The following is a 25780-nucleotide window of genomic DNA, read 5'->3' as shown; positions in this document are numbered from 1 at the left end:
AATTGGGAAGTGTCCACAAAGCTGTGCTTTTCCATACAGTGCATTAACTTAGGTTATTGAGGGGAGGGGGGTGTTTTTCCACTGCACTTTCTTTCAGTAACCTTTTCTTATTAAACAAGACGACCTACAAAATCTCTTCTAAACCCAACTTTCATTATTGTAACTTCCTTTCTCACACGAAAAAAACTTGGCTTAGGAAGATGGATGCATAGATACGTATTGGTTGATCGACTGATGTATTTGTTTATTTAATACTAAGAACACATTACCAATTTACAGAATTTTGACTTTACGACCAACTATTCTGGACAAGAAAACTGGTGGAAACTTGGCTACAGTAACTAGCTCTCTTAAAGGTATTTAAAGTTTAAGGAGTTACCTTCAGAAATGATCTCTTGTGTTCCTGTCAGTGTTCTCAAGGCTTTGGAGGTTCTGATTATATTTGAAGCTGGAACATCAGGAAAACTTAACTGGCTAAGACAGGACTGACCAGTAAGTGTTCTGTTCTGCATTGCAAACCTTAGCTCAGAAAGCACTCTGAGACCCCTTTGTAATGCTGGGAGTCGGGGAGGGGCCAAAGAGCTTGAACCACTGAATCCCTCCACCACGGTTTCTCAGTAGGGTGCTGTCCGGCATTTCGTGTGGGACCCCTCGTTGTCATGCAGAACACCTGCCCATTATGGGATTGGAGCGTCCCAGGCTCTTGTCCACCAAGTGCCTGTAACACTCTCCGTGCACTGTGGCAACCACACATTTCCACTGGAACCACCCCTGCTAATTCCATCTATTGGCAAAGCTTGTTTGCATTTCCCCCAACCTCTTTCTCCCTTCTCTCCTGCATTCCTCTCTCTCACCTTCCCTAGTAAGCATCCTTGCTCTCCCTAGAAATTCTGTGCGTGGGTTTTCATTGACACTCCAGTGTGATAATGTAATGATACAAATCTAAGATGGTTCCTCCTTAGGGGCACCTGGGTGGCTCAGTTGGTTCTGTGGGTTCAGTGTTGGACTTCGGCTCAGGTCATGATCTCAGGGTTCGTGAGTAATAGCCTCACCTTGGGCTCTGTACTGACAGTTAGGCGCCTGCTTTGGATTCTGTTTCCTTTTCTCTCCACCCCTCTCCTGCTCGTGCACACATGTGGTGGCTGTCTCTCTCTGTCAAAATAAATAACTAAACTTAAAAAAATAAAATAAAATGGTTCCCCTTTCAGTGGGACTTCCATTTTAGTAGGCATGGAAACCAGAAGCTCAAGGAGAGAAGCTTTATTAGTATATTTTGTTTTATTGAGGTTACATTGACACACAGTAAAGTGCAATGAAGTATACAGTGTGATACATTTTATCATATGTATCACCATAATCAACATCTGTTGCTCCCTGGCTGCACTGTGGCCTGGAAACTTTGTCAAGGCAGGAAGCTGGAGCAGTTGTTAGGTCTCACCTTGTTTGTTTTCCTACCTCTCAGAGATGACTGTCTTTGTTGTCCAGTGTCTAGTGTCTTTTTAACAACATTTCTTTTTTAAAAATATTTATTTATTTTTTAGAGAGAGAAAGAGAGAGAGAGCGTGAGAGAGAGCGAGCACAATGGGGGAGGGGCAGAGAGAGAGGGAGACACAGAACCTGAAGCAGGCTCCAGGCTCTGAGCTACCATCACAGAGTCCGATGTGGGGCTCGAACTCAAGAACCATAAGATCATGTCCAGTGTCCAGGGTCTTAAGAGCTGTTTTTATTTTTTTGTACTTTTTTCTCTTTCTCCCTTCCTTCCTTCCTTCCTTCCTTCCTTCCTTCCTTCCTTCCTTTCTTTCTTTCTTTTTCTTTCGTTCTTTTTTTTAGGTGAGAGGGCATATCTAGTCCCTGTTACTCCATCCTGGCCTGGAACAGAAAAAAAAAACCAAACAACCAGCAGAATTTTAATCTTTACACTAGTATATATGGAAGGGGATCTGGATTGGTTTCAAATCCTTCCTGGAGCCAGGGATAGCTCCAGAATTTTCATAAAAGAGATTCCCTCAAAGAATGCAGCAGAAGATGGGGGTGGTTAAGAAACTTTCCTTCCTTTGGTTTTATGTGGTATATGAATTTATTTTTGGTGGTTGGCTGGGAAGCTATTGAAAATCTTAGGGAATGAAGGGCAGCAAAGCCCGCTTTCCCCTTGGCCTCTGCCTTTGGGAGCCTGCTGTTTTAAGGCCAATTCAACTTACCAACTCCAATTCTAGACTATAATAATGAAGAAACCGTGAAGCTCAGAAGGACCTCAATTATCGGACTTGCAAAGGCCTACTATTCTGCCTTTTACAGGAAGGTAAAACCACACCCTTTCAGGCAGCTTTTTCAACAAAGCTAAATGTCCAAAACAGGTTAGTTAGAGAGTCAGTTCAATAGGAGAGCTCATTTCCCTAACTACCCCTGCTGTTTGAGGTTAGATGGGCTACGGGGCTTGAACTTGCTACTCAGGGAGCCAGAATCTGGGATGCTCATTGCTGCTTCCTGGTGTTGTTGCTGCTTTGAGATGAGTATACCCTCTTTTATTTTTTTTCTTACATTTATTTATTATTGAGAGAGAGAGAGCGAGAGAGAGCACACAATCTAAAGCATGAGCAGGGGAGGGACAGAGAGAGTGGGGGAGAGAATCCCAAGCAGGTTCCGCACTGTCAGCACAGAGCCCGATGTGGGGCTTGAACTCACGAACCTTGAGATCATGACCCATGCCGAAATCAAGAGTGGGGCCCGTAACCAACTGTGCCACCCAGGTGCCCCGAGATGAGTATACACTCTTAACGCGTGCTGGCTGGGCCACCTGAGGAGATAGCACAGAGCAGGGTGTGGGATGAAAGCTCACCTGGAATAAGAGCAAAAATCTATGGTTTTTTCAAGTCTGGCCTCAAGTCAGAATCTCTCAAGGCTTCATGGAAAGTTCAGACTTCTGGCCTCCACCCCAGACTACTGAGTCCTAAGCTTTAGGGATGGGACTCAGCAGTCTGTTTTTGGTAGCTCCTGAGATGATGCTGTTAGCTAGCCACCACGGTTTAGGAAATCTTGGGCTAAACAGTCAACGTACTCCTGAATTACTGAGATTCCTGCGTTCTGTACCCAGGACATGTCTATAATCCCTCAACTTCTGTTTTCACTGCCAGTCCTCTGATACAAGCAACTCTCCTCTCACCTGGATTTGCAACACCTCTCTCTGCTCTCCCCCGTCTCCACTGTCGTACCTGCTGTGGTTGGAATGTTTGTGTCCCTCCCAAATTCCTGTGTTGAAATCCTAACCCCCAAAGGTGACGGTATTGGTAGAGGGGCCTTGGGGCAGGGGGGTGGGGGGTGGGGTGCTTTAATCTTGAGGGTGGAGGCCTCATGAATGAGATTAGCGCTCTTGAGAAAGAGGCTCCAGAGAGCTCACTAGCCCCTGCCACCAGGTAAAGACACAGCAAAAAGGAACTGGCTGGGAACCAGGAAGAGTGTCTTTAGCATAAGGCAAAACCACACTAGCACCCTGATCTTGGACTTTCCAGCCTCCAAAACTGTAAGCAATACATTTTCTGTTGTTTATAAGCTACCCAGTCTGTGGCCTAACTGCTTTGAAAGTAGACCCAAACAAGCTAAGACAGTACCTCTCCACCCCTGTCTGAATCCATTACTCACCTTAAAGCCAAAATGATCTTTTTGCAAATGTCTCTTTGCCCCAAAAATAAAACTTTTCACATGTCTGAACAGCCCAGCACGCCCTGGCGTTTGCTTATGTCTCCAGCTTCATCTCAAGTCACTTTACCCCTTGCTTATCACACTGTCTAGAGCACCTCAAGCTTTTTCCACTGCAGGGCCTTTACACTTTATTTCCCCTCTTAACACTGCTTTTCCTGTGGCTCACTCTTTCTCATCCTTCAGGTCTTAGCTTGAATGTCCACATCTCAAAAAGGTCTTGCCTGATCACCTGTCTGAAGTATATTACCCTCCATGGGGTGCCTGGGTGGGTCAGTTGGTTAAGCTTCCGACTCTTGGTTTCGGCTTGGGTCATGATCTCAGGATTTGTGAGTTCAAGCCCTGCATCAGGCTCTGCACTGACAGGATAGAACCTGCTTGGGATTCTGTATCTCTCTGCCCTTCCCCTGTTCTCTCTCTCTCTCAAAAATAAACAAACATAAAAAATGAGGTATACTACCCTCCAACAGATGCACACAGGTTTTATCAGAGTACTCCCTTTGTTTCATAGCACTTTTATAAACAATTACCTATCAATTGTTTATTGTCTGTCCTCCCACTAGAATGTGAGCCTTATGAGGACAGGGACCTAGGTATTCTTGCACACTGTATATTTCCAGTGCTTGGCCTAGTGTGTGGCATATAGTAGCTGCTTAATATTTGTTGAATGATTAATCGTGTTCTTTACGACCTAGCCTGGCTTGCATTATATAGGCTTGGGGAAGCATGATCTCATCTAAATCCATGTAATAACAAAGCATGTTTTGAAGGGGTTGATGCATTTCCAATGTTGCCCTAAGAGCTGTGACTTTAATTAGTTCTGGGAGGAGGGATCTCTCTGCTGTCTCATGGTACTAAGTGAAATTCCTAACATGACTTTCATAACTAGAAATACTGAGGGAAAAGCAATGCCACTGATAGCCACCCACATGCTCTTGGACTCAATATTCTTCATTCCACACTTTGGCATACGAATGCCCCAGTTTTTCTACACCACTCTGATAGTCTCATTATTTTCCTCTAATTTAGAAAAATAGGTTTCTTTCCTTTTCTTTCTTTCTCTCTTTCTCTTTCTCTCTTTCCTTCTTTTCTTTCTAAGTTTATTTGTTTTGAGAGAGGGGCGGGAGAGAGGCAGAGAGGGAGAGAGAGAATCCCAAGCAGGCTCTACACTGCCAGTGCAGAGCCTGAGGTGGGGCTCAACTCGCAAACTGAGATCCTGACAAAAGAAGCTTCTAATTAATGTTTGCAGTAGTTGTCTTAGTTTATTGTGGGGGTCGGAACTCTGTTAGAAGTAACAGAATTCCAACTTAGGTTAAAGGGGATTTTATTGGAATAACTGGGACCACTCATATAGTTCAACACTCATTCAACAGATGTATATAGAAATAGACATAAATACAGAGACAAATGTAGATTTGTCTACCTACCACTCTCATCTGGCATGCTTTAATTGCTGGGCTCTGTATTCAATTTTAATTATTATTATTATTTTTTATAAAGGTTTTCACTTTTTAAAACAATGTTTATTTATTTTTGAGAGAGTGCAAGCGGGAGAGGGTCAGAGAGAGAGGGGGACAGAGGATCCAAAGCGGGCTCCACACTGACAATGGCAAACCCGATGTGGGGCTCAAACTCATGAATAGTTAAATCATGACCTGAGCTGAAGTCAGATGCTCAACCGAATGAGCCACCCAGGTGCCCCTTCACTTTTTTTTTAAAGTTATTTATTTTGAGAGAGAGAGAGAGAGAGAGAGAGAAAGGGGAGGGGGAGGCACAGAGAGAGAGAGGACGAGAGAGAATCTTAAGCAGGCTCCACGATGTCAGTGCAGAGCCCCATGTGGGGCTCAGTCTTGTGAACGGTGAGATCATGACCTGAGCCAAAATCAAGAGCTGGACACTTAACCTACTGAGCCACTCAGGTGCCCCTGTATTCAATTTTAGATGTTCAGTAGTGAGCAAAGTCAGCAAAGGTCAGAAGCCAAACAGCAGAATGTAGGAATGGTTTGAGATTGAGGCACAGCTGGAACTGGGGACTTGAGTGGGCACAGAACTTTGTATCGTCTGATGTAGGTGGATCAGCCTCATTTTTTTCTCACTGAATACCATGTCTTTTGAGGCACAATAAACAAAGTTATTAAATTCACATTTAGCCTGTCTTAAATTCACATGTCACAGCTCCCATCACCAGATAAAGGCTAACTCACACACCTTGCATAAAATTTAAAAATCCTGGGAAGGTCGCTGATGCCTAGCTTGAATAAATGACTCACTGATGAAAAATGGCCACCACAGCCAAGAGGTCAGTCTTTAAAAGCACAACAGCTTCTGTGTGCTCCATGTGTGGAGGGAAGGAGTAGTTTCCAAATAAAGGGGCTGAGGAGGGAGCTAGGTCTGCTATCCATCCCATAGTTTTCTAGCACTATCATCTCCATGATTAAGCACAGGAGTCAAAAGCATAAACAAAGAGCAGGCTGGGATAAAAAACAGTAATTAGAGGACTAAAGAATGTTATCATGTGCAGAGCTTTGAAACACCTCTGAGGTGTAAAGTTTTAGGCCTAATTATGAGAAGCTACAGGTCATAAGAAGGATGCAGTTACCTTGGGACATCAGACTTACATAAGTATGATTGCTTTTTAGGGCAATAGTAAACAACAGGTCTTTTAACACCTAAGGGATGGAAAACAGATTAGTGATCTCTGATAATGAGATTCAGTATTTAGGTTTCTCTGTCTTTAGTGTAGCTCTTCATTAGTGGATAATTCCGTGTTCTCATATGCATTTTACAGGAGAAAACCCAAGGAGATATTTCAAGTAGAAACAGAGTACTGTGACCTACTTAAGAGTTCCCTAAAGCTGCAGGGGGAAAAAAAAGACTGCATATTGCTTGCAAGTGTAAAGAAACAGAGAGGAAGGCTGAGATCAATAGAACACTTTTACAGTGCCAGCTCAGAGGAAGATTTATACAAATTTAATTGAGTTCACCTTGAATAATCCATGAGGAAAAAGAAATTGTGCCAATGCTTAGCCCTCAGATTAGGTCTGGTTTGCCCGTACCCCCTAGGGTGGATTCTGATCTGAATTTACATCTATCTATAGCTTCTACTGATATTTGGCTATCGGAAATTTAAAAGGAGAGTTTCTAACCACAGTCCATGGCAAGTGAAAGGATGAGCTTTTGGAGAAACTGATCTGTTTAATAAACAGAAGTAGAGGGGCACCTGGGTGGCTCAGTCGGATAAGTGTCCAACTTCGACTCAGGTCATGAGCTCATGGTTTTTGAGTTTGAGCCCCACATCGGGCACAGAACCTGAAGCCTGCTTCGGATTCTGTGTCTCCTTCTCTCTCTGCCCCTCCCCCACTTGTGTTCTGTTTGTCTCTCAAAAATAAATAAATGTAAAAAAAGAAGTAGACCTGACAATCCAATGAAATGAGAATGTGCTACGCCACTAGCAAAACAGAACAGGGGATAAAACCCAAGAACATGAACCTTATATTTTTCTCTAAGAAGCAACACTTCTTGATAGAAAATAGAGAAAGCGAGTTGTGCAATTTCTCTCTGTCTAGCACATAAACGTGCAACTTCTGCAGCTACACTGGACCTCAAATCTGGACTGTGCCTTCGGTGATTTAACCTTCCCAGACTTCACTCCTCACGAGTAGGATAGAGCTCCTGATAGTACCCTGCTCACAGGGATGATATGTGAGGTCTAAATCATGTACCTGTAAAGTGCTTAAACTGTGTGTGACGCTTAGCCCTTATTAAGACTTAGCTCTTTTGTTATTGCTAATTACCAGTATGTCAGCCACTGAGCAATAATTTATTCAGCGTCCTCAGAATGCTTGATCAAGCTTTGGGACAGAATAGCTTTCTTCTTTCCAACTGTCACTAATAACACTACTATATGTATGTATGTATGTATTCTGAGGGGGGGTGGGAAGAAGGGCAGAGGGGCAGAGGAAGAGAGAACCTTAAGCAGGCTCCATGCTCAGTGCAGAGCCCATGGTCCTGGAATCATGACCTGAGCTGAAATCAAGAGTTGGACACTTAACTGACTGAGCCACCAAGGCACCCCAATGCTACTGTATTTAAAAAATAAAAATGCTGTTGTACAATAATTTGGCACAAGGTACCATCTATATTAGTTTTCTAAGAATTTCTTGCACAGTACATTGTTATAATTCTATTGGAGGACCAGTGCCTTGTCTATGTAAATATACTATATGGGTAAGTATATGAATCCAGAACGTTTAGAAACTCAAGAGAAAGGATTTGATCAAGGCCTCCAGAAATAAGGGTTTTTATAAGTCTTTATGTCTTCATCATTCTCAAAATTGGCTCTGAAAACATTAAATAGATATATTCTTGTGCACATAATTTGCTCACAGCTTATCATTAACAAAGATTCATTGCTCAATTACACATTTATAAAAACATAAAGATCCATTTATTGAGCATTGAGGTGGAATCAATATTCATTCTTCTCCCCCATCACTCTCTTCCTCTTCCTTTTCCCTCCTCCTTTATGCACTTGTCTGAAAACTTCCCTGGGATAGATACTCAGGAGCAGAATTGCTTTGTTCATTCTATATATGAATTTGCTTGTTGGTTTTATTTATCTTTTTTTTTTTTTTTTAGAGTGTGTGAGTAGGGGAGAAGGGCAGAGAGAGAGAGAGAGAGAGAGAGAGAGAGAGACTCTCAAGCAGGCTCCATGCTCAGCACGGACCCAACACGGAGCTGGATCCCATGACCCTGGGATCATGGCCTGAGCTGAAATTAAGAGTCGGATGCTCAACTGACTGAGCCACCCAGGCACCCCTATTTTTTAAGGGTTTTATTTTTAAGCCTAAGGGTTTGGCAAGGGGTGGCTGTTTAAGTGGGATGGAACTTGGATGAATAAATTGGAATGACCACTTTATACGGCTGTGTGCACATGTACCTGCAACACTGAGCTGTGTGGGCTGGAACTCAACACAGTTCATAATCTTGTACAGATAATAAATGAATTTTATACCTGTTTTAAAGTTAATTTAAGGACTAATAAAAACAAAGTGGCTTTCCACTTTCATGAAGGTTCCAATCTAATAAGGGAGACAATATATTTTAGCATAAAATGATAAACCAGTAATTCAAGGCCACATAGGGTAATATTAATAGCTAAGCACCTACTGAGTATTTCCAGTGTTACAAACACATTGCACATATTTTCTTATTTGATCCTCACAAAAAATTTTTGAGATTGGTGCTATTATAGGTTCCTATTTTAAAATTGGGACATTGAAGCTTAGGTCAACCCAAGTCACATTACCCCTGAGGGGCGGAGCCACGATCAGAACTTAGATCTCATCATATCCTACAACTTCTTAGCCTCTACCACTTGCTTCCTCATGCAGCAGAGTAGAGGAATGGTCATAGTAAGGTGGAGAATGGGCACGGTGAGGGTGGAACTCAGGACTGATTCTGAAAAATGTGCTGACACTATTAGAATGACACTGGAAAAATCAGAGTATTAGCAAGACGTGAATCAAAAAAAAAAACTTAAGAAATCTCACTTCAAAAAAAAAAAAAAGAAATCTCACTTAATATCTCCATGTGAATAATTTTTTCTTCATAGGATCCACCAGAATTGCCCAATGAAAGATGAGTCAGGTTTCAAAAGCAGAATGAAAAGTTCTTACATTGGAAATATTGGGGTTTGGTGAAGGACAGGCACAATACTTTAGATATAGAAAGTGCTTCTTTAAATGACATTGGGTACAGTTTTATTTCTGAAAGCAGAAAAGTATAATGAAGTATACCCTACCTCCACTAGGCCAATGGGTAAGCAAGTGAGGTTAAATCACTCCCTTCTCTTGATAAGCATTCCTTTTGGGGCACCTAGGTGGCTCATTTGGTTGAGCGTAATCTTGATTTCAACTCAGATCATGATCCCAGCGTCATGGGATGAAGCCTTGTGTTGAGCTCCATGCTGAGCATGGAGCCTGCCTAAAATGCTCTCTCTCCCTCTGCCCCTCTCCCTTCCTCTCTCTCTCTTTCTTAAATTAAAAAAAAAAAAAGTATTCCTTTTATATGAAAATATTTACTTACTTTCAAAGTCTTAAACTGCTGCAATTGGGCCACCAGATTCCCTTTGTCCCTTACTGTTAAGTTCTGAATATTATGTTTACCGCTACATTCTACCTGACAGGTACCACCAAGAGGTCAGCACACCATCCACAGACTCAACCTTCTGTCTTCCTTCAGACCTCAAGGAGCCGTCTCTTCATGGCCAAAGTGCCTTTCGACCCTTACTCACCCCCTCCAGGAGGAGCTGTCAATCCACATCAGCTACGGGAAAGGTTGTCACCTTGCCATCTTGCACAACCAACATGAAAGAACCCAAGGCACTGTCAGATCACAACGGTTCTCTAAGTGAAGTCCCTTTAAAGGGCAATGGGAACGGAAATGAGTTTTACTCAGGAAATTCCTCCCTGGCTTCCCCTTTACAGAGCAACCCAAGCCTAGAGAAAAAGGCGTTGGAACTTCATTTGTACATTATTTCTACAACCTCATCAATATTTCTGCACTTAAAAAGTTCGTGGACCAATTATATTATAGTAAGTGTCCTCATAAGGTAACTTTGGCTGGAGTAATTTTTAAAGCCAACATGCCTTTCCTGCTTTCCAAAATTTAGCTTTAGAATTTAATAATATTATGAAAGACAAACACACTGGACAATTGAGGATATGATTTTGTTCAGGCTATTGCAAGATGGAAAATGCTTATTAATGAGTGTCTTAAAGAAACAGGGATGGACCAGGGGTTTTACAGAGGCAGGTAAACAAGGGAGTCTCCTGGCAATCATGGAGAAGGATGGACAAGGTCTTATCTTGGAATATTTGTGAGCAGGGTGGTCTTTTTAAGTTAGCTGGGATGTTTTCTCAACCATTTCTGCTTTTAGAGAGCACAGAGCTCAGATAAAGTTCAACACTGTCCATATGTCTCTGTATTTCTTAGCTGAGCTATTGAAAGGAGGTTAATCAGGGTCATTGTCATAGGAGCAGATAATTTTGGAGTGATTTCCTCCAAAATAAGGTACTTAGAATTTTACCTTATTTTAGAAATGAGGAAAATGAATATTTTAGGTGACTTACTCAAGATTATATAGTAGGTTTAGAGACAGAGTCAGAACTGTCATGTGTAATCTTTTTATTACACAAGGATCAGTTTAAAAATAAGTAATTTATTACAGGAATAACATGATCCTTTTCAGTTACCTTCAGTGATATATAATTTTTACTATTGACCTTATAACACAATAATATTAAAAAATATGACAGGCTCTTTTCATTCAGAAGAAGCTAAGGAAGCAAGGGGTTTGATAAATGGCTAAAAACTGAAAGACTGCAGAACAGCTCAAGTTTTTTCTCATAGCATGGTTCAGAATGGTCAATTTTTAAATTACATGTTAAATGCTCAAAATTTCTCCTTAAATTCTTACTTTTATTATTTTTTTAATATTTTATTTTTAAATAATTTCTATACCCAATGTGGGTCTTCAACTTACAACCCTAAGATCAAGAGTCACATGCTCCAGCAACTGAGTCAGCCAGGCGCTCCTAAATTTTTAAACAGCTTTCTCCAAATTAAGAATTTAAACAAATCTTAAACAGAGGGGGAATCTCTGATCTATCAATAGGAGGCCACATATGTTCTAATAGAAAAACCAAATTTTGATCTATCTAAAGGTTTCAAAATGACCGTTTATGTTTCCCTGAATTGACTAACTCTGGGTTTTAGTACTCCTTTTTAATTCTGCAGCAGAGACATGATTGGGGCAAGTCAGACAGGCAAACTCATAGCCCTTCTGATAGTAAAAGCAGTAACAATAATGGACATGTATTAACAGGTAGGATCTGCTTTGATGCTTTCATATATTAATTCATTTAATCTGCACACAACCCGAGGAGGTAGAACTGTTATTCTCATTCCATAGATGATGAAATTAAGGCACTGAGAAATTAAATGATGTACGCAAGTTTGCACAATTACTGTGGAGCCAAGATTTAATTTTTTTTCTATGACCATTGAAATAAATGTCAGTGGAGGGGGGGTTATCTTTGAGTTGGTAGATGCTATCATTAAAAAAAAATTTTTTTTTTGATGTTTATTTATTTTTGAGAAAAAGAGACAGAGCACTAGCTGGGGAGGGGCAGAGAGTGAGGGAGACACAGAATCCGAAGCAGTCTCCAGGCTCTGAGCTGTTAGCACAAAGTCCTATGCAGGTGGGAATGCAAGCTGGTGCAGCCACTCTGGAAAACAGCATGGAGGTCCCTCAAAAAAACTAAAAATAGAACTACTCTAGGACCCAGCAATTGCACTACTAGGCATTTATCCACAGGATACAGGTGTGCTGTTTCGAAGAGAGACATGCACCCCAATGATTATAGCAGCACTGTCAATAATAGCCAAAGTATGGAAAGAGCCCAAATGTCCATTGATGGATGAATGGATCCATGATGGATGAATTTATGAATGGATAAAGACAATGATTACTCGGCAATCAAAAAGAATGAAATCTCACCATGTGCAACTATGTGGATGGACTAGAGGGTATTATGCTAAGTGAAATTAGTCAGAGAAAGAAAATATCATATGACTTCACTCATATGAAGACTTTAATATACAAAACAGATGAACACAGGGGAAGGGAAGCAAAAATAATATAAAAACAGGGAAGGGGACAAAACAGAAGAGACTCATAAATATGGAGAACAAACTGAGGGTTACTGGAGGGGTTTTGGGAGGGGATGGGCTAAATGGGTAATGGCACTAAGGAATCTACTCCTGAAATCACTGTTGCACTATATGCTAACTAACTTGGATATAAATTAAAAACAAAATACAAAATAAAATTAAAAACAAAAAAACAAAGTCCTATGCAGGGCCCAAACTCACAAACGGTGAGATTATCACCTGAGCCGAAGTTGAATGCTTAACCAACTAAGCCACCCAGGTGCCCCTAATAGATGCTATTATTAAAAATGTTCCATCCCTTAGGGTGCCTGGGTGGCTCAGTTGGTTGGGCGTTTGACTTTTGACTTTGGCTCAGGTCATGATCTTACAGTTTGTGGATTCGAGCCCACTGTTGGGCTTTGCATTGACAGTGTGGAGCCTGCTTGGGATTCTCTCTCTTCCTCTCTCTCTGCCCCTCCCCTGCTTGCGTGCACTCTCTCAAAGAAATACACTTAACATTAAAAAAATAATGTTCTATCTCTTGAAAGATGGAAAATGGGCAAGCAAATATTTCCTACATATGATGAATCAGGTTAGCATTCATTCTAGTAAAAATAAGACATTAATTCAATATAAATATTTAGAAAGTTATGACTTTTGTGACACTGTTTCTTTCATCATGTTATTCTTGGTGATACTTCCATAAGTTTTAGGAAATTAAAAAACAGTAATCTCCTAAATCAGTCAGATGTATCTTGGCTAACTGATCTCTTGTGCTTTGAGATCTAGAATGATTATTCACATTGAGGTAGGGAAATGCTACTGGGAAAAAGGAATGGACATGTTAACTCTCTCTGTATTTTCGGGGAAAATAAACCTAAACCATCCAGTGAGAAATTAGCACTCATTCTGATTTTAAGGTTTCCAAAGAGCCAAGTCTCCTTCAGTGATCCATTTTATCTGTAACTTTCACCAAAAATAATTACATCTGAGTTCTTTAGCATCTCAAATTCTACAGAAACAATACATGGCAATTCTTTGCCATTTATATGTTGTGAAGATAGGTGCTAGAAAGCTAAATAACTAAGGAATATCCCCAAATTAAAATTCTAGATTTAAGGTAACCATTAACATTTAGAGAGGAAAAAAAGACAGCTTTTTTTTTTCCCCTTAACTTAAAACAATGACAAAAGTAGTTAAGAACAGGGGTGCCTGGCTGGCTCAGTTGGTAGAACATTTGACTCTTGTTCTCAGGGTCCTGAGTTTGAACCCCACACTGAGTATAGAGATTTCTTTAAAAAAAACAAAAGTAGTGGGGCGCCTGGGTGGCTCATTGGTTAAGCGTCTGACTCTTTGATTTCAGCTCAGGTCATGGTTCAGCTCCTTTGCTCATGCTCTCTCTCTCAAAAATAAAAATAAACAAACATTTTTTAAGAATAAATAAAAAACAAAAGTAGTGAGAAAAAGCACATACTTCCCCCACCCACTCACCATCCTGCTCTGATATTAAGGAATAAGAAAGGGGTAAGTTTGTTCGGAGTTGTAAATCAGCAACGTTTCAGAAATTCTTTCGGACCTGTCTGTTAAGCCTTAACATAAAATAAAAGATTATTTAGAGGACTTGCTGAACACTACATACCAACTTATTTTCAAGACCCAGAATGAATGGAAAATGGCAACACTAAAGATTTGAGGGAAAAAATAACCCTATTAGTAGGGGAATAGTTAAGAAAACTATTGTATAATCTATGCTATGAAATACTAGGTAATCATTAAAAAGATTGACGTAAACCTATATATACAGAAATGGAAAATTGTCTACCATATATTAAGTGAAAAAAAAGTTCCAGATTAACATATGTGATGTAATTTAGCCAGTACTAAATATATATTATAAAAAGATATCATCTAATATGTATAAGATGTATGTCTTTTGTTAAGTTTATTTACTTTGGGAGAGAAAGAGGGTGCACGTGTGTTTGAATGCACACTAGTGCAGGAGGGGCAGAGAGAGAGGGAGGGAGAGAGAATTCCAAGCAGGCTGTGCGCTGTCTGCCTCAGAGCCTGCCTCTGGGCTCAATCCCACGAACCTTGAGATCATGACCTGAGCTGAGATCAAGAGTCAGACGCTTAATGAACTGAGCCACCCAGGCGCCCCTATAGATGTATGTTATAATTAGTATGTTTTTATATACCTGAAAGGATACAAACCAAACTGATAATAATATAGCAAGGTACTTTGTTGTCGCTGTTGTTTTTAATTTCAGTATAATTAGCATACAGTGTTATATTAGTATCAAGTATATAGTAAGGTACTTTGACTAGTGGGATGGCAGGATTAGGGAGAGACATGGAACTTTTATCTTTAGTTTATGCATTTTTGTACTGTTTGATTTTGATAGATAATTTCATTTTATAATGAGCAAACGTCATGTTTAAAATTATTAAAAACTATATAAGGAAACAAATACTCTGTGGTATTATTTACATAAATAAATCACGTACTATAGCATGGATTAAGGAATAGATATACAGTATTGACTAAAAGTAGGAGAAATTGATTTTCAGTAAACAAAGATTCTAACTATTCCCACTTTTTTCCTCGTTTAGAAAGCTACTCTTTTACAAGATCCCCTACGTGCTGGTGAGCTCAGTCCTATCGGAAGTCAAAAGCCATATAGGTAAGGAGTGATGATATGCTAGAGTTGCGTGGGGGACTGTTCCCTCATCTCTGCCTCTCGTAACTCCATGTGTTGCTGACCAACACATTTACACCTCTACTTCAACTCTCTGCCCTGAATTTTAGGTCTGCAAACATAATTGCCCACTGGCCATCACCTCTTGTAGGTCTTAAAAGAACTTTAAAGTCAGTATATTCAGAACAGAGCTCAGCATCTTTCTTCTGGGACCGGACCTTCCTCTTGTGTTCCCTAACACAGGGCCTGATGTTGTGATCCCCAGATCACCTAAGCCAGAGTCCTGGAAGTCATCCTTATCTTCTCTTTCCCCTACACCACCACCCCCACACCCAGTCATTCACCACATGATTTATTGCTTTTCTCTAATATATCTGGATAACATCTACTTCTTTGACTGTCACATACTCAGCCCAACTACCTTTGTTCTGAGCTCCTACAGTATTTTCCTAGCTGGCTTCTGCCTTCACTCTCTAAACCATTCTCCATAACAACAAAGAAATCTTTCGGAAGCACAAATCTGATCATGTAACTCCCTCCCTTAAAGTCTTTGAATGGCTCTCCATTGCCTTTAGAAACAGGTCTAAACTTTACAGTAGCTTATAAAGATCTTTCTGATGTGTCTTTTCATCTTTCCATCTTCAACTGTTGTGTCCCCTCAACTCCTGCCCTAACCTCCTGATCCAAATGATCTCACAGTTCTCAGAAAGCTCCCTGGTTTTTTTGTTTGTTTGTTTGTTTTTTCCTCTATCCTGGAACCCTACTCTCTATTCTTATTCTCCTTCATGAATAACTTCAACTCATCAAGACTTAGCTTGCTATCCCTTTCTCTAAAAATCATTTCTCAGAACTACATTAGGAGGGGCCCCTCTAGAACATTCTGTGCTTACCATCTTTTAGGACTCAACAGCCTATCTTATGATTGCTTATTTGATTATGTTCTGCCCCATTATGTACTATGCCCCTTAAGGGCCAAGACTGTACCTTGGTCATTGGCACACAGTAGGCTGCCTTTATGGAATGAATGAATAAATTGTTAAAACAATTAAACATGAATCTGATTTAAAGTGTGGTATATTAGCTTTCAAAAGGAATGCGGTCCTGACACATGTGGCAAGATGGATGAACCTTGAAGAAACTATGTGAAAGAATCCACACATAAAAGGACAAATATTGTATGATTCCACTTACTTATAGGAGGCATTGAGAATAGGCAAATTCATAGAAACAGAAAATAAAAGAGAGGTTACTAGGAGCTGAGGGGAGAGGGAAATGGGGACCTACTGTTCATTAGTACAGAGTTTCTGTTCGGGAAAATGAAGAAGTTATGGAAATGGATAGTAGTGATGGTTATACAACACTGTGAATGCACTTAATTTGTATACCTAAAAATGGTTACAATGATAAATTTTATGTTATATATATTTTATTTCAGTTTTAAAACAGGTAAGGTGTGTGTATACGTGTTTAAGGGAATAGATAAAACAAGATTGGCAAAATGTTAAAAATTATTGAATCTAGGTGATAGATGGGGTTTCTTATACAATTTTCTCCATTTTTGTGTATGTTTAAAAATTTGTATAGTAAAAGTTTTAAGAAGGCTTAAGAAACATAATAAGCAAATATAACAAGTATCTTATTTATATCTTGATTTCAACAAACCAAAAATAAAAGACATTTTTTAAATAAGTTTTTTAGTTTATTTATTTATTTTGAGAGATAGAGAACAAGGGAGGGACAGAGAGAGAGAGAGACAGAATCCCAAGCAGGCTCTGCACTGCCAGCATGGAGCCCACCATGGGGCTTGAACCCATGACTGTGAGACCATGACCTGAGCCAAAATCAAGAGTCCGATGCTTAACTGACTGAGCCACCTAGGCGCCCCTAAAAAGACATTTTTAAGACAATGGAGGACATCTGAATGTGGACTGGGTATTAGCCCATAGCAAAGAATTATTGATAATTTTGACAGATGTGACAATGATGATTTTGTAAGAAAATGTTTATTTTGAGGTATGTTCTGAGGTATGTAGGGGTAAAGTAAGGATGTTTGTGATTTAGTTTTTAAAAGATGGCAATACAGACAGCTTAGAATTTCTATCTGTTTTCATATGTTTACTGCAAAAAAATATCAGTTTTAATTTTAGTGCTTTATTTAAAGTGGTTTTAAAACTAACTGGATAATAAAATAGGCTTTATCTCTCTGTATATGTGTGGCTTGAAATTTATCCTTGAAGGCCAGAAAGAGAGTTGGGTTCTACCACTCTCTTGACTCATGAAAAGCGTATTTCTTACAAAGTTAATTCCCGAAGGCAACACATTTAAAATGCAGTGATTTAAAATGCACTATGAAGAATGTGGTCTATGTACAAGATATATAAGACAGGTCTCTGCCTGCAAGGCACCTTCAGTTTAAAAGGAGTAAACATTCTTTGGGTTTCAAATTAGAACTCTGTCACAAATGTGAGTCCTGTAACATCATGGATGTATAGGGACCATTGTGAACATATACACAGTGCTTCTGAGATAATGTATGAAAAGCCTTTTCCAGCTGTAAATCATTATAAAAATGTATTATTTATGTAGAATATCCCCTCCAAAAATGAAAACATATGGGAAAAATAGAGCTTATCATTAGATCAAGAATCCTTCTTGCTACATTATTTGAGTGAATTTATATTTTCTAGCTGATGAAAATATAGAATATCTGTTAAAATTAATGTAACATTTCCCCTTATTCCTAAATTGAATAATGGAGTCTTCTGGCGCTAAACTTATTATTTAAATTAGCCAAGTACAGTTTATCATCATCTATGTAAAAACAAATATTCTGGGCAGAGAAACTGTGATTATATCAATGTCTCTACAGAAATATAGACTCCTGAATCTAACTTGTATTTATGATGTATATGAGACCTCAATTTACATATGAATTGATTTTTAGTATGAAGAGATTAGTGTGTTTTTTCTTATGAAAAAAAAATTTTTTGTAAGTTTGGTATTTCAGTCTATTATCATAGGTGCCAAAGGAAAAAAAACTGTCCCTATGTGAATCTCAGCAAATTGTCAACTAATGGGAAAAATAGGAAAGTCAATTGGAAAGTAATTCTGCTGGTATGCTTTCTGAGTTTGTGGTTTTCTAAGCTCACTTGTTTGTGAAAACTACATTGCTGCTGTTTTTGGAGTTCTCAGAGAACAGAGGGATTTTATAGTATTTTTTAAATGAAATGGGATTGTAATTAGAAGTGGATGTATAGGGAAGTGGGATCTCAAAGCTCATTCGTTTTATTTACAAACTATTTATTAAATATTTACCGTGTGCTAAGCACATGTAGTAACCAAAGTATCAAAATGATGGGGTAGGTATGATAATACCTATTTTACAGATGGGAAACTGAGGCACACAGAGAGTAGGTAACTTGCCCATGGTAATTACTCAGGTAAAGAGAGGCAGATCTAGAATCTGAACCCCATATTTATAATCATGTTCTTCTGCCTCTGACTTCTGTCCCTGAATTCTTGATCATTTCTCTTGCAGACTCTCCACTGGAAAAGAGACTGTTTTTCAGGAAGTCTTCCTGTTTTTGTTACTAAGAGAGGCTCAGTGATTGGATAGAAGAGAAAATCATAGTGTTTTTATTTATTTATTTATTTATTAAAAAAAAATTTTTTTTCAATGTTTATTTATTTTTGGGACAGAGAGAGACAGAGCATGAACGGGGGAGGGGCAGAGAGAGAGGGAGACACAGAATCGGAAGCAGGCTCCAGGCTCTGAGCCATCAGCCCAGAGCCTGACGCGGGGCTCGAACTCACGGACCGCGAGATCGTGACCTGGCTGAAGTCGGACGCTTAACCGACTGCGCCACCCAGGCGCCCCAATCATAGTGTTTTTAAATAAAAGGGGAGGTAGTAGGCAAGAGCCAAGATTCCGTGCAGTAGTATTGGGATAAATGGCTGGTATTAAGGTTGGAGTAGGTGGTAAAAATATTTTTACTTTGGGGTTCCTGGGTGGCTGGGTCAGTTAAGCGTCCAACTTCGGCTCAGGTCATGATCTCGCAGTTCATGGGTTGGAGCCCCATGTCGGGCTCTGTGCTGACAGCTCAGAGCCTGGAGCCTGCTTTGGATTCTGTGTCTCCCCCTCTCTCTGCCCCTCCCCTGCTTGCGCTCTGTTTCTCTCTGTCTCTCAACAAGTGAATAAAAATGTTAAAAAAGATTTTTTAAAAATATTTTGACTTCAAGTCAGAAATTTTAGGAAGTTTCCACTGACCTACACAGAATATGAAACATCTCTTCTACTACTACTTTGCACCCTGCTCTTCTGAATCACTAGTTGTATGAACTTGGACAGGCTACTTAACCTTTCTAACATCCCATAAATATAACAGTAATTCCCAGCCGTACCCCCTTCGTGGGACTGCATGAGCTAGTCCATGAAAAGTGCCCAGGACAAGTACACGATCACAACAATGGGGCAAAAGATATATAATATATATGTATATTAATTATATTATATAATTAAATAAATACATATTATACAATTAAATAAATATAATTATATTTATATATTAATATATAATATAATATATAACACATATATAATATATAACACACATATATAACACATAACATACATAATACACATTATATATTATACATATAATATATACTTATAATATAATATATACTATATAACATATAATATAATAAACATAATAAATATATAATATATAATATAATATGTATATTATATATGTGTGTTATGTATAATATATATAAATTATATATGTGTGTTATATATATTATATATACATTATATATAATATATAAGACGTGTGAGAAAAGTGCTATAGGAGAGGGTCCTCATTCATGCTGGAATTAGGGAAGGCTTTAAGGGGGAGGTGTTACTCTCTTCAGCAAAGCCAGCTTTTCCTGAAGTATTGAACGTACGCAGGTCAGTGACAAGAGATGAATGCATGTGGTACTCTGACATGGCAGGAAATAACTTTGAATTCCACAGTGGAACAGTGATTGCTTTTCCAACTAGTTCAGTCTCATTAGGAAGAACCTCTGGGCTTGGTGCCCAAAGTGGGAGCTCTCTGAGACATGCTCATCTGCCTTTTTGTCAAAGAGAGAGCAGGCCTCAGGCTGGGAATGTGGCGCATCAATGTAGAATCTGTGTTGCTTCCCTGATGTTTTTACAGTTACCTGCTATTTATGGCACATGACACTGGTTCTCCTTGTAAAGTAGTGATACAAAGTTTTCTTTGTGAATAATCTCTCTCTCTCTCTCCACACACACACACACAAAGGGAGTTGATTTAAAGAAAAAATATTAAGCAAACAATACTCCATTTGGCTCAGGCAGTATGGTAGATGGTATGTAGCAAACTGCAAGCTAGACTATGAAAGAGAGACAAGTTTCCTAGGGACACTGAGAGCATTGCTGACGTGGATACAGCTTGAGTAAAGGGGCACGGGCAAAAGTATGCCTGGAGAGTTATAAATAGCTTAATCTGGGGAAAGCAAGGTCCATTACTAATGAGTAATAAAACTAGAAGCACAAAACTATATTAAAATTCCATTAGAAACAAAGTTTTACAAACCTGTCAATAATTGTTGATATTCTTCAACTGCCGTTTACCATTTTTTACATGGAAATTTTTTTCTTGTGTTTCTGTAGATCTGAGGAGAAAATTAAGCACTTCGGTCAACTTAAATCTGAACTTTTCCTTAAAGACAATACGTTGAGGAAGATACTTTGTCTAATTACAGAACTTAAAGTAGCAGCCCAGAAAAACTTCATTCTGAAAAGGCTTTTCTGGAAAGTAGGTGTTTTGTTTTATTTTTAATCTTTGAAACTTGTTCCAGCTATTTATCGAATGCAGGATATTTGAGCATGTAGTAAAATACAAATAAATGTTGTCTTGTATTCGGAAGCTGTATTTTAAAATGTTGATGGAAATTTAATGCAATCATGACTCAGTATTTGAAATCTTGTGACATAATCAATAATGTATATGTGTGTGTCGGAGGGGAGACGGGGAAGGAGAATGGTAGCAAAAAGTACCTTATGTGGGTTGGTTTGGCAACCACATGTATATGTGTGTGTTGGAGGGGGAGCTTCTGGAATGCAAGATGTATGGGTACAGAGAGTGAGATGAGAAAGTAGATTTTAAGAAGTTTTACCTTCAGGTAACCCTACAATATAAGTACAATTAAAACAAGTTACTTGTGAATGTAGGACTTTTTTAAAAAGGTGACTCCTGGGGAGTCAAATCAACCTAGCTCTCACTCAGCAAGTTATAGACTTACTCTGTAAGACTTATTTCAGTTTCATGGGCAGGTATTCAGGAGCCCTGGCGAGTACTGATATGGTGCTAACGAGGGGGTGAGCCCTGCCTCGGGTTAAGCTCCTCTTGATGGCTATATGTTGTATCCTAATTCTGGCCAGTGGTTTCAGAGTTGCCAACATTTTATTGAGCAGCTGTAAAGTGCTCAGCTCCCCAGCCATACAAGACAGTCCTGGTCTTAGATTCGAAGGGCTTCACATGTAGCATGACCAACCACCCAGGTTTGCCCACACTTGGGTGACCAACTGTCACAGCTTGCCTAGGACTGAAGAAGTTCTCAGGATATGGGACTTTGAGTGCAAAAGCTAGGATAGTCCCAAGCAAACTGAAATGGTTAATTACCCTAATTAGAGGGTGTATTAGCTGCATAGAATATTATGTCAAATGTCCCCCAACACTGAGACAGGCAACAATGATACTGTGCTACGTAAATGCTTGAACTGGATACACCCTGTTAGGAATATAACATCCGGGTCTTGACTCCAAAACTAAAGAGGATTGTAGAGAATATAGGAACAGGCATCGAAATGACCACACAAGGTGATTATGAACATGGAAATGGAGGTAATGTGAAAAGGCTAAGGAAACTGATATTATATCACACCCAAGTATAACTCTCCAGTCCATCCCACACGTGGTATTAGTTTAATCTGTAACTCTGATTTTGTGTCCTTGCGCACTCAAAAACTTCTTGTGGCTCTCCCTTCGAAGTACAAACACGTTGGCTTTAGCATTTAAGGCTCTCCACTAAGGACTTCTGTCACAGATTCCAAATTTGGACAGGCATGGCCCATGCAAGGTGGGTTTTCAGGAAGGGCCAACATCTATATAGGGCAGGCACTGGGCAAACGAACCCAGCTGTAGATGCTCCCAGGGAAGGCACAGAGCACCGGCGGAGAGAGTGACCTCTACACAGAGAGTGTGCAAAAGAGATCAGGGCATTCCAGCACATGCGTAGGTTATACCCAAATGTCTGCAAAAACATTTGACACCAGGAAGATCTGCTTGTTTAGGGTCTGGCAATAGAGTCTTCATGGAATGAGGTAGGGGAGGTGGCAAGGATACAAAGATTGTCCAGAGTAAACCTAGCAGCTGGGAGAGGACTAGCAAAGGACTTCACACTGGGCTCACAGATGTCCACTTACATAAACCAGACACAATCGGGGGACTGGATTTAAAGCAGATGTCTAGGTAGGAGAACTGAGGTACCACTTACAGGCTAGACTAGCAAGAAGGGTGTTGATGTTGAATATCAGAGCGTTGGCCTCGAGGTTTCTTAAGCATGTCCAATCTTCCAGTGTGCCTGATGCAGATGGCCTTGGCTGTGGAGCCAAAGAAAGATACAAAGAAAGAGAATGAGGCTGGGCCTAACCCACTCAACCCCACACTTCCTTGCTTTCATCTCTTTCCTCTAAAAGCTCCAGCCTCGTGGGGTGACTTGAACACCTTGTCCTTCCAGCCCCTCCTCATTTCCCCTGCTGTTATCTCTAGGCTACTCTTTCTTCCATTTTCTCCTGTTAAAATCCTACCCATCCATTCTTCAAGGCTCAGCTCAAATGCCTTTCCTGTCATCCTCTATGGGGAACTTTGGAACCCTCCTCTTTCTCATCTGTTTTGGCAGTCCTGTACCATAGAACTTTCTTTGATGTTCTTTAATCTATGCTGTTCAATAAAGTAGCTACTAGCCACAATGAATGTGGCCAGTGACTAGGGAAGTGAAATTTAAAAGAATGTTTATTTATTTTCAAGAAGGGGGGGGGGGATTGTGAGTGGGGGAGGGGCAAAGCAGGCGGGAATCCCAAGCAGGCTCCATATTGTTAGTGCAAAGCCTGACGCAGGGTTTGAACTCACGAACTGTAAGATCATGACCTGAACTGAAATCAAGAGTTGGATACTTAACCGACTGAGCCACCCAGGCGCCCCACCATTTTAATCGATTTAAATTTAAGTAGTGCCATGTGACCAGTGGCTACTGTGTTGGACAATGCAGTTCTATGGTATCTCAGCACCTTCTAACAATTCAACAAATATTTATTACATGACTGCTCTAGGCCAGGAATGGGAATAGGCATTAGAAATGTGAGCATGAGTAAGACACAGTTCCTACCCTCAAGAATTAGCTCAGAAAGTCTCCTTTTTACTACAGTTTTTGGCAAATTTTTAAATTTACCCTTGTATGCTATAAGCTTCTTCAGGACAGGCATGTGTCTTACTCATCATCTTCGTATTCACCCTAAGGTCTAACGTGTGCCATGCGTATACCAGGTCCCATAATCAATTCGTATTGAACTGAAAGTTTATTGTCTTGTGAAAAATTAACCTGATCAGAAATCTAGGCATAAAGCATTCATGTTCTGTTGCTTAACTGAAAATACTGCAGGGGCGCCCGGGTGGCTTAGTCAGTTAAGTGCTCAACTCTTGATCTTGGCTCGGGTCATGATCTCACAGTTGGTGAGTTTGGACCCTGCACTGGGCTCTGTGCTGACAGCGCAGAGCCTGCTTGGGATTCTCTGTCTCCCTCTCTGTCTGTCTCTGTCTCTCTCTCAAAAATAAACAGATACACATTTAAAAAAAAAGAAAATACTGCAGCCCTTCTTTAATGTAATGTCCTTAGATGGATTAAAATAGGTCTTCTAATTCAGTTGTCAAAAATGAGAGGCCACAATGAAGAGAGAGGGAAATAAAAGTTATATGGGCAGTCTCCATATTTGTGGTCTCCCCACACTTAGTGGGGTACCTCGTTCTCCTCCCCACCATGCTTCCAAGACCTGGTAGCCTTATGTTCTCTCTAATCCATAACCACAATCTTACATTCATTTATACAAAGTTAACATATATAAATAATAAAAGTCAACATTTTTATCTTCTTTTAGGAGCTTTTTTCTTTAAAGTTATTATGGCTTTAAGCTTAAGCAGTGGTTTTGCAACTTTGTGCTGGGCTCCCTGGTGAACATAAGGTTGTGTGAAACTTCCTCAGGAACCCACACTGGTGTGGGGAGATTAGAGGCATCTCGAATTTTTGGTTCCTGAGTAAGATGATAAAAAATCATACATATAATAGTTTCATATAAATAAAATTTTACAAATATATATAATTTTATATAAATATATTATGTACTATAAATGCACACACACACACACAATGTCCCCTTTTGAAATCAACTGTATGGCGTATAATTTTCTTTAAGGTAATCTTTTTTTTTTTTAAACAATTTTCTTACAAGTAAATTTTAAATTATGAGAACATTTTTTCATAGGTCGACTAAATTGTAAGCTTTAGGATTATGGACACCATGTTTGTTTGTCTGCTTTGCTCAAGATATTATCTCATTACCTAGTACAGTTCCTGCTACATAGCTGATAATCCGTAGTTATGTGTTCAATCAATGAATGAGTGAATGAAAGAATTCTCTGTTCATGTTCCTTCCTAACCCTTTATTTTTTCTCCATGAAGTTTTTTTTTTCTCAACATTATTTTTTATTGTGGTAAAATACACATAAACATAGAATTTGCCATCTTAACCATTAAAAGAAAAAAAATTTAATGTTCATTTTTGAGAGAGAGAGAGGGAGAGAGCACAAGCAGGGGAGGGGCAGTGAGAGGAGACACAGAATCTGAAGCAGGCTTTAGACTCAGCTATCAGCAAAGAGCCCGATGCAGGGCTCGAACCCACGAACCGTGAGATCATGACCTGAGCTGAAGTCAGATGCTTAACGGACTGAGCCACTCAGGTGTCCCTATCTTAGCCATTTTTAAATGTATGGTCCAGTGATTTTAAGTAGGTCCTGTATACTGTTGGAGCCTCTCCAGAACTCTCTTCATCTTGCAAAACTGAAACTATACTCATCGAACAATAACTCCTCATTCCCCCACTTCACACAGCCTCTGGCAACACCATTCTTCTTTCTACTTCTATGAATTTAACTTCTCTAAATATTTCATGTAAGTGGAACCATCCAGTATTTGTCTTTTTGTGACTGGCTTATTTTACTTATCATGTCTTCTAGGATCATCAATGTTGTAGCATATGTCAGAATTTGCTTCTTTTTAAGGCTGAGTAATATTCCATTTATTCCAATAAAGCACATTTTGCTTATCCATTCTCCATTGATGGATACTTGGGTTGCTTCCATGTTTAAGCTATTGTGAATATTACCATTATGAATATGGGTGTGTAAATACCTCTTTGGGACTCTTTCAGTTCTTTTGGGAGTATACCCATTAGTGGGATTGCTGAATCATATGGTAATTCTATTTCTTTCTCTTTTAAAAAATGTTTTTATTTATTTTTGAGGGAGAGAGAGACAGAGCACGAGCTGGAGAGG

At 39.6% G+C, this 25780-nt stretch overlaps 1 protein-coding gene and 1 long non-coding RNA gene across 7 annotated transcripts in view; one reads left to right on the top strand and one right to left on the bottom strand.

Moving 5' to 3' along the window:
* Nucleotides 1-25780, bottom strand: part of LOC113602841 (uncharacterized) — a 108644-nt gene that overhangs the window by 33873 nt on the left and 48991 nt on the right. For both annotated transcript variants that reach the window (XR_003424371.2, XR_008300306.1), the window contains exons 4-5: nt 22671-22776; nt 20708-20786 (exon numbers count right to left, since the gene is read on the bottom strand). This is a non-coding gene — a long non-coding RNA (uncharacterized LOC113602841). The remainder of the gene's footprint in view (nt 1-20707; nt 20787-22670; nt 22777-25780) is intronic.
* Nucleotides 1-25780, top strand: part of CB4H12orf56 (chromosome B4 C12orf56 homolog) — a 111014-nt gene that overhangs the window by 38608 nt on the left and 46626 nt on the right. For 4 of the 5 annotated variants that reach the window (XM_027071339.2, XM_027071332.2, XM_027071335.2 and 1 more), the window contains exons 4-6: nt 9881-10289; nt 15019-15089; nt 20785-20929. In XM_027071339.2, the coding sequence (XP_026927140.1) occupies nt 9881-10289; nt 15019-15089; nt 20785-20929 (625 nt within the window). The remainder of the gene's footprint in view (nt 1-9880; nt 10290-15018; nt 15090-20784; nt 20930-25780) is intronic. The other variant, XM_027071338.2, reaches the window with a different exon arrangement.

Source organism: Acinonyx jubatus, chromosome B4, assembly GCF_027475565.1.
Source record: "Acinonyx jubatus isolate Ajub_Pintada_27869175 chromosome B4, VMU_Ajub_asm_v1.0, whole genome shotgun sequence".
NCBI classification, from domain to species: Eukaryota; Metazoa; Chordata; class Mammalia; order Carnivora; family Felidae; genus Acinonyx; species Acinonyx jubatus.
The sequence above is the reverse complement of the archived record's forward strand: the minus strand, read 5'-3'. Positions and strand labels throughout refer to the sequence as shown.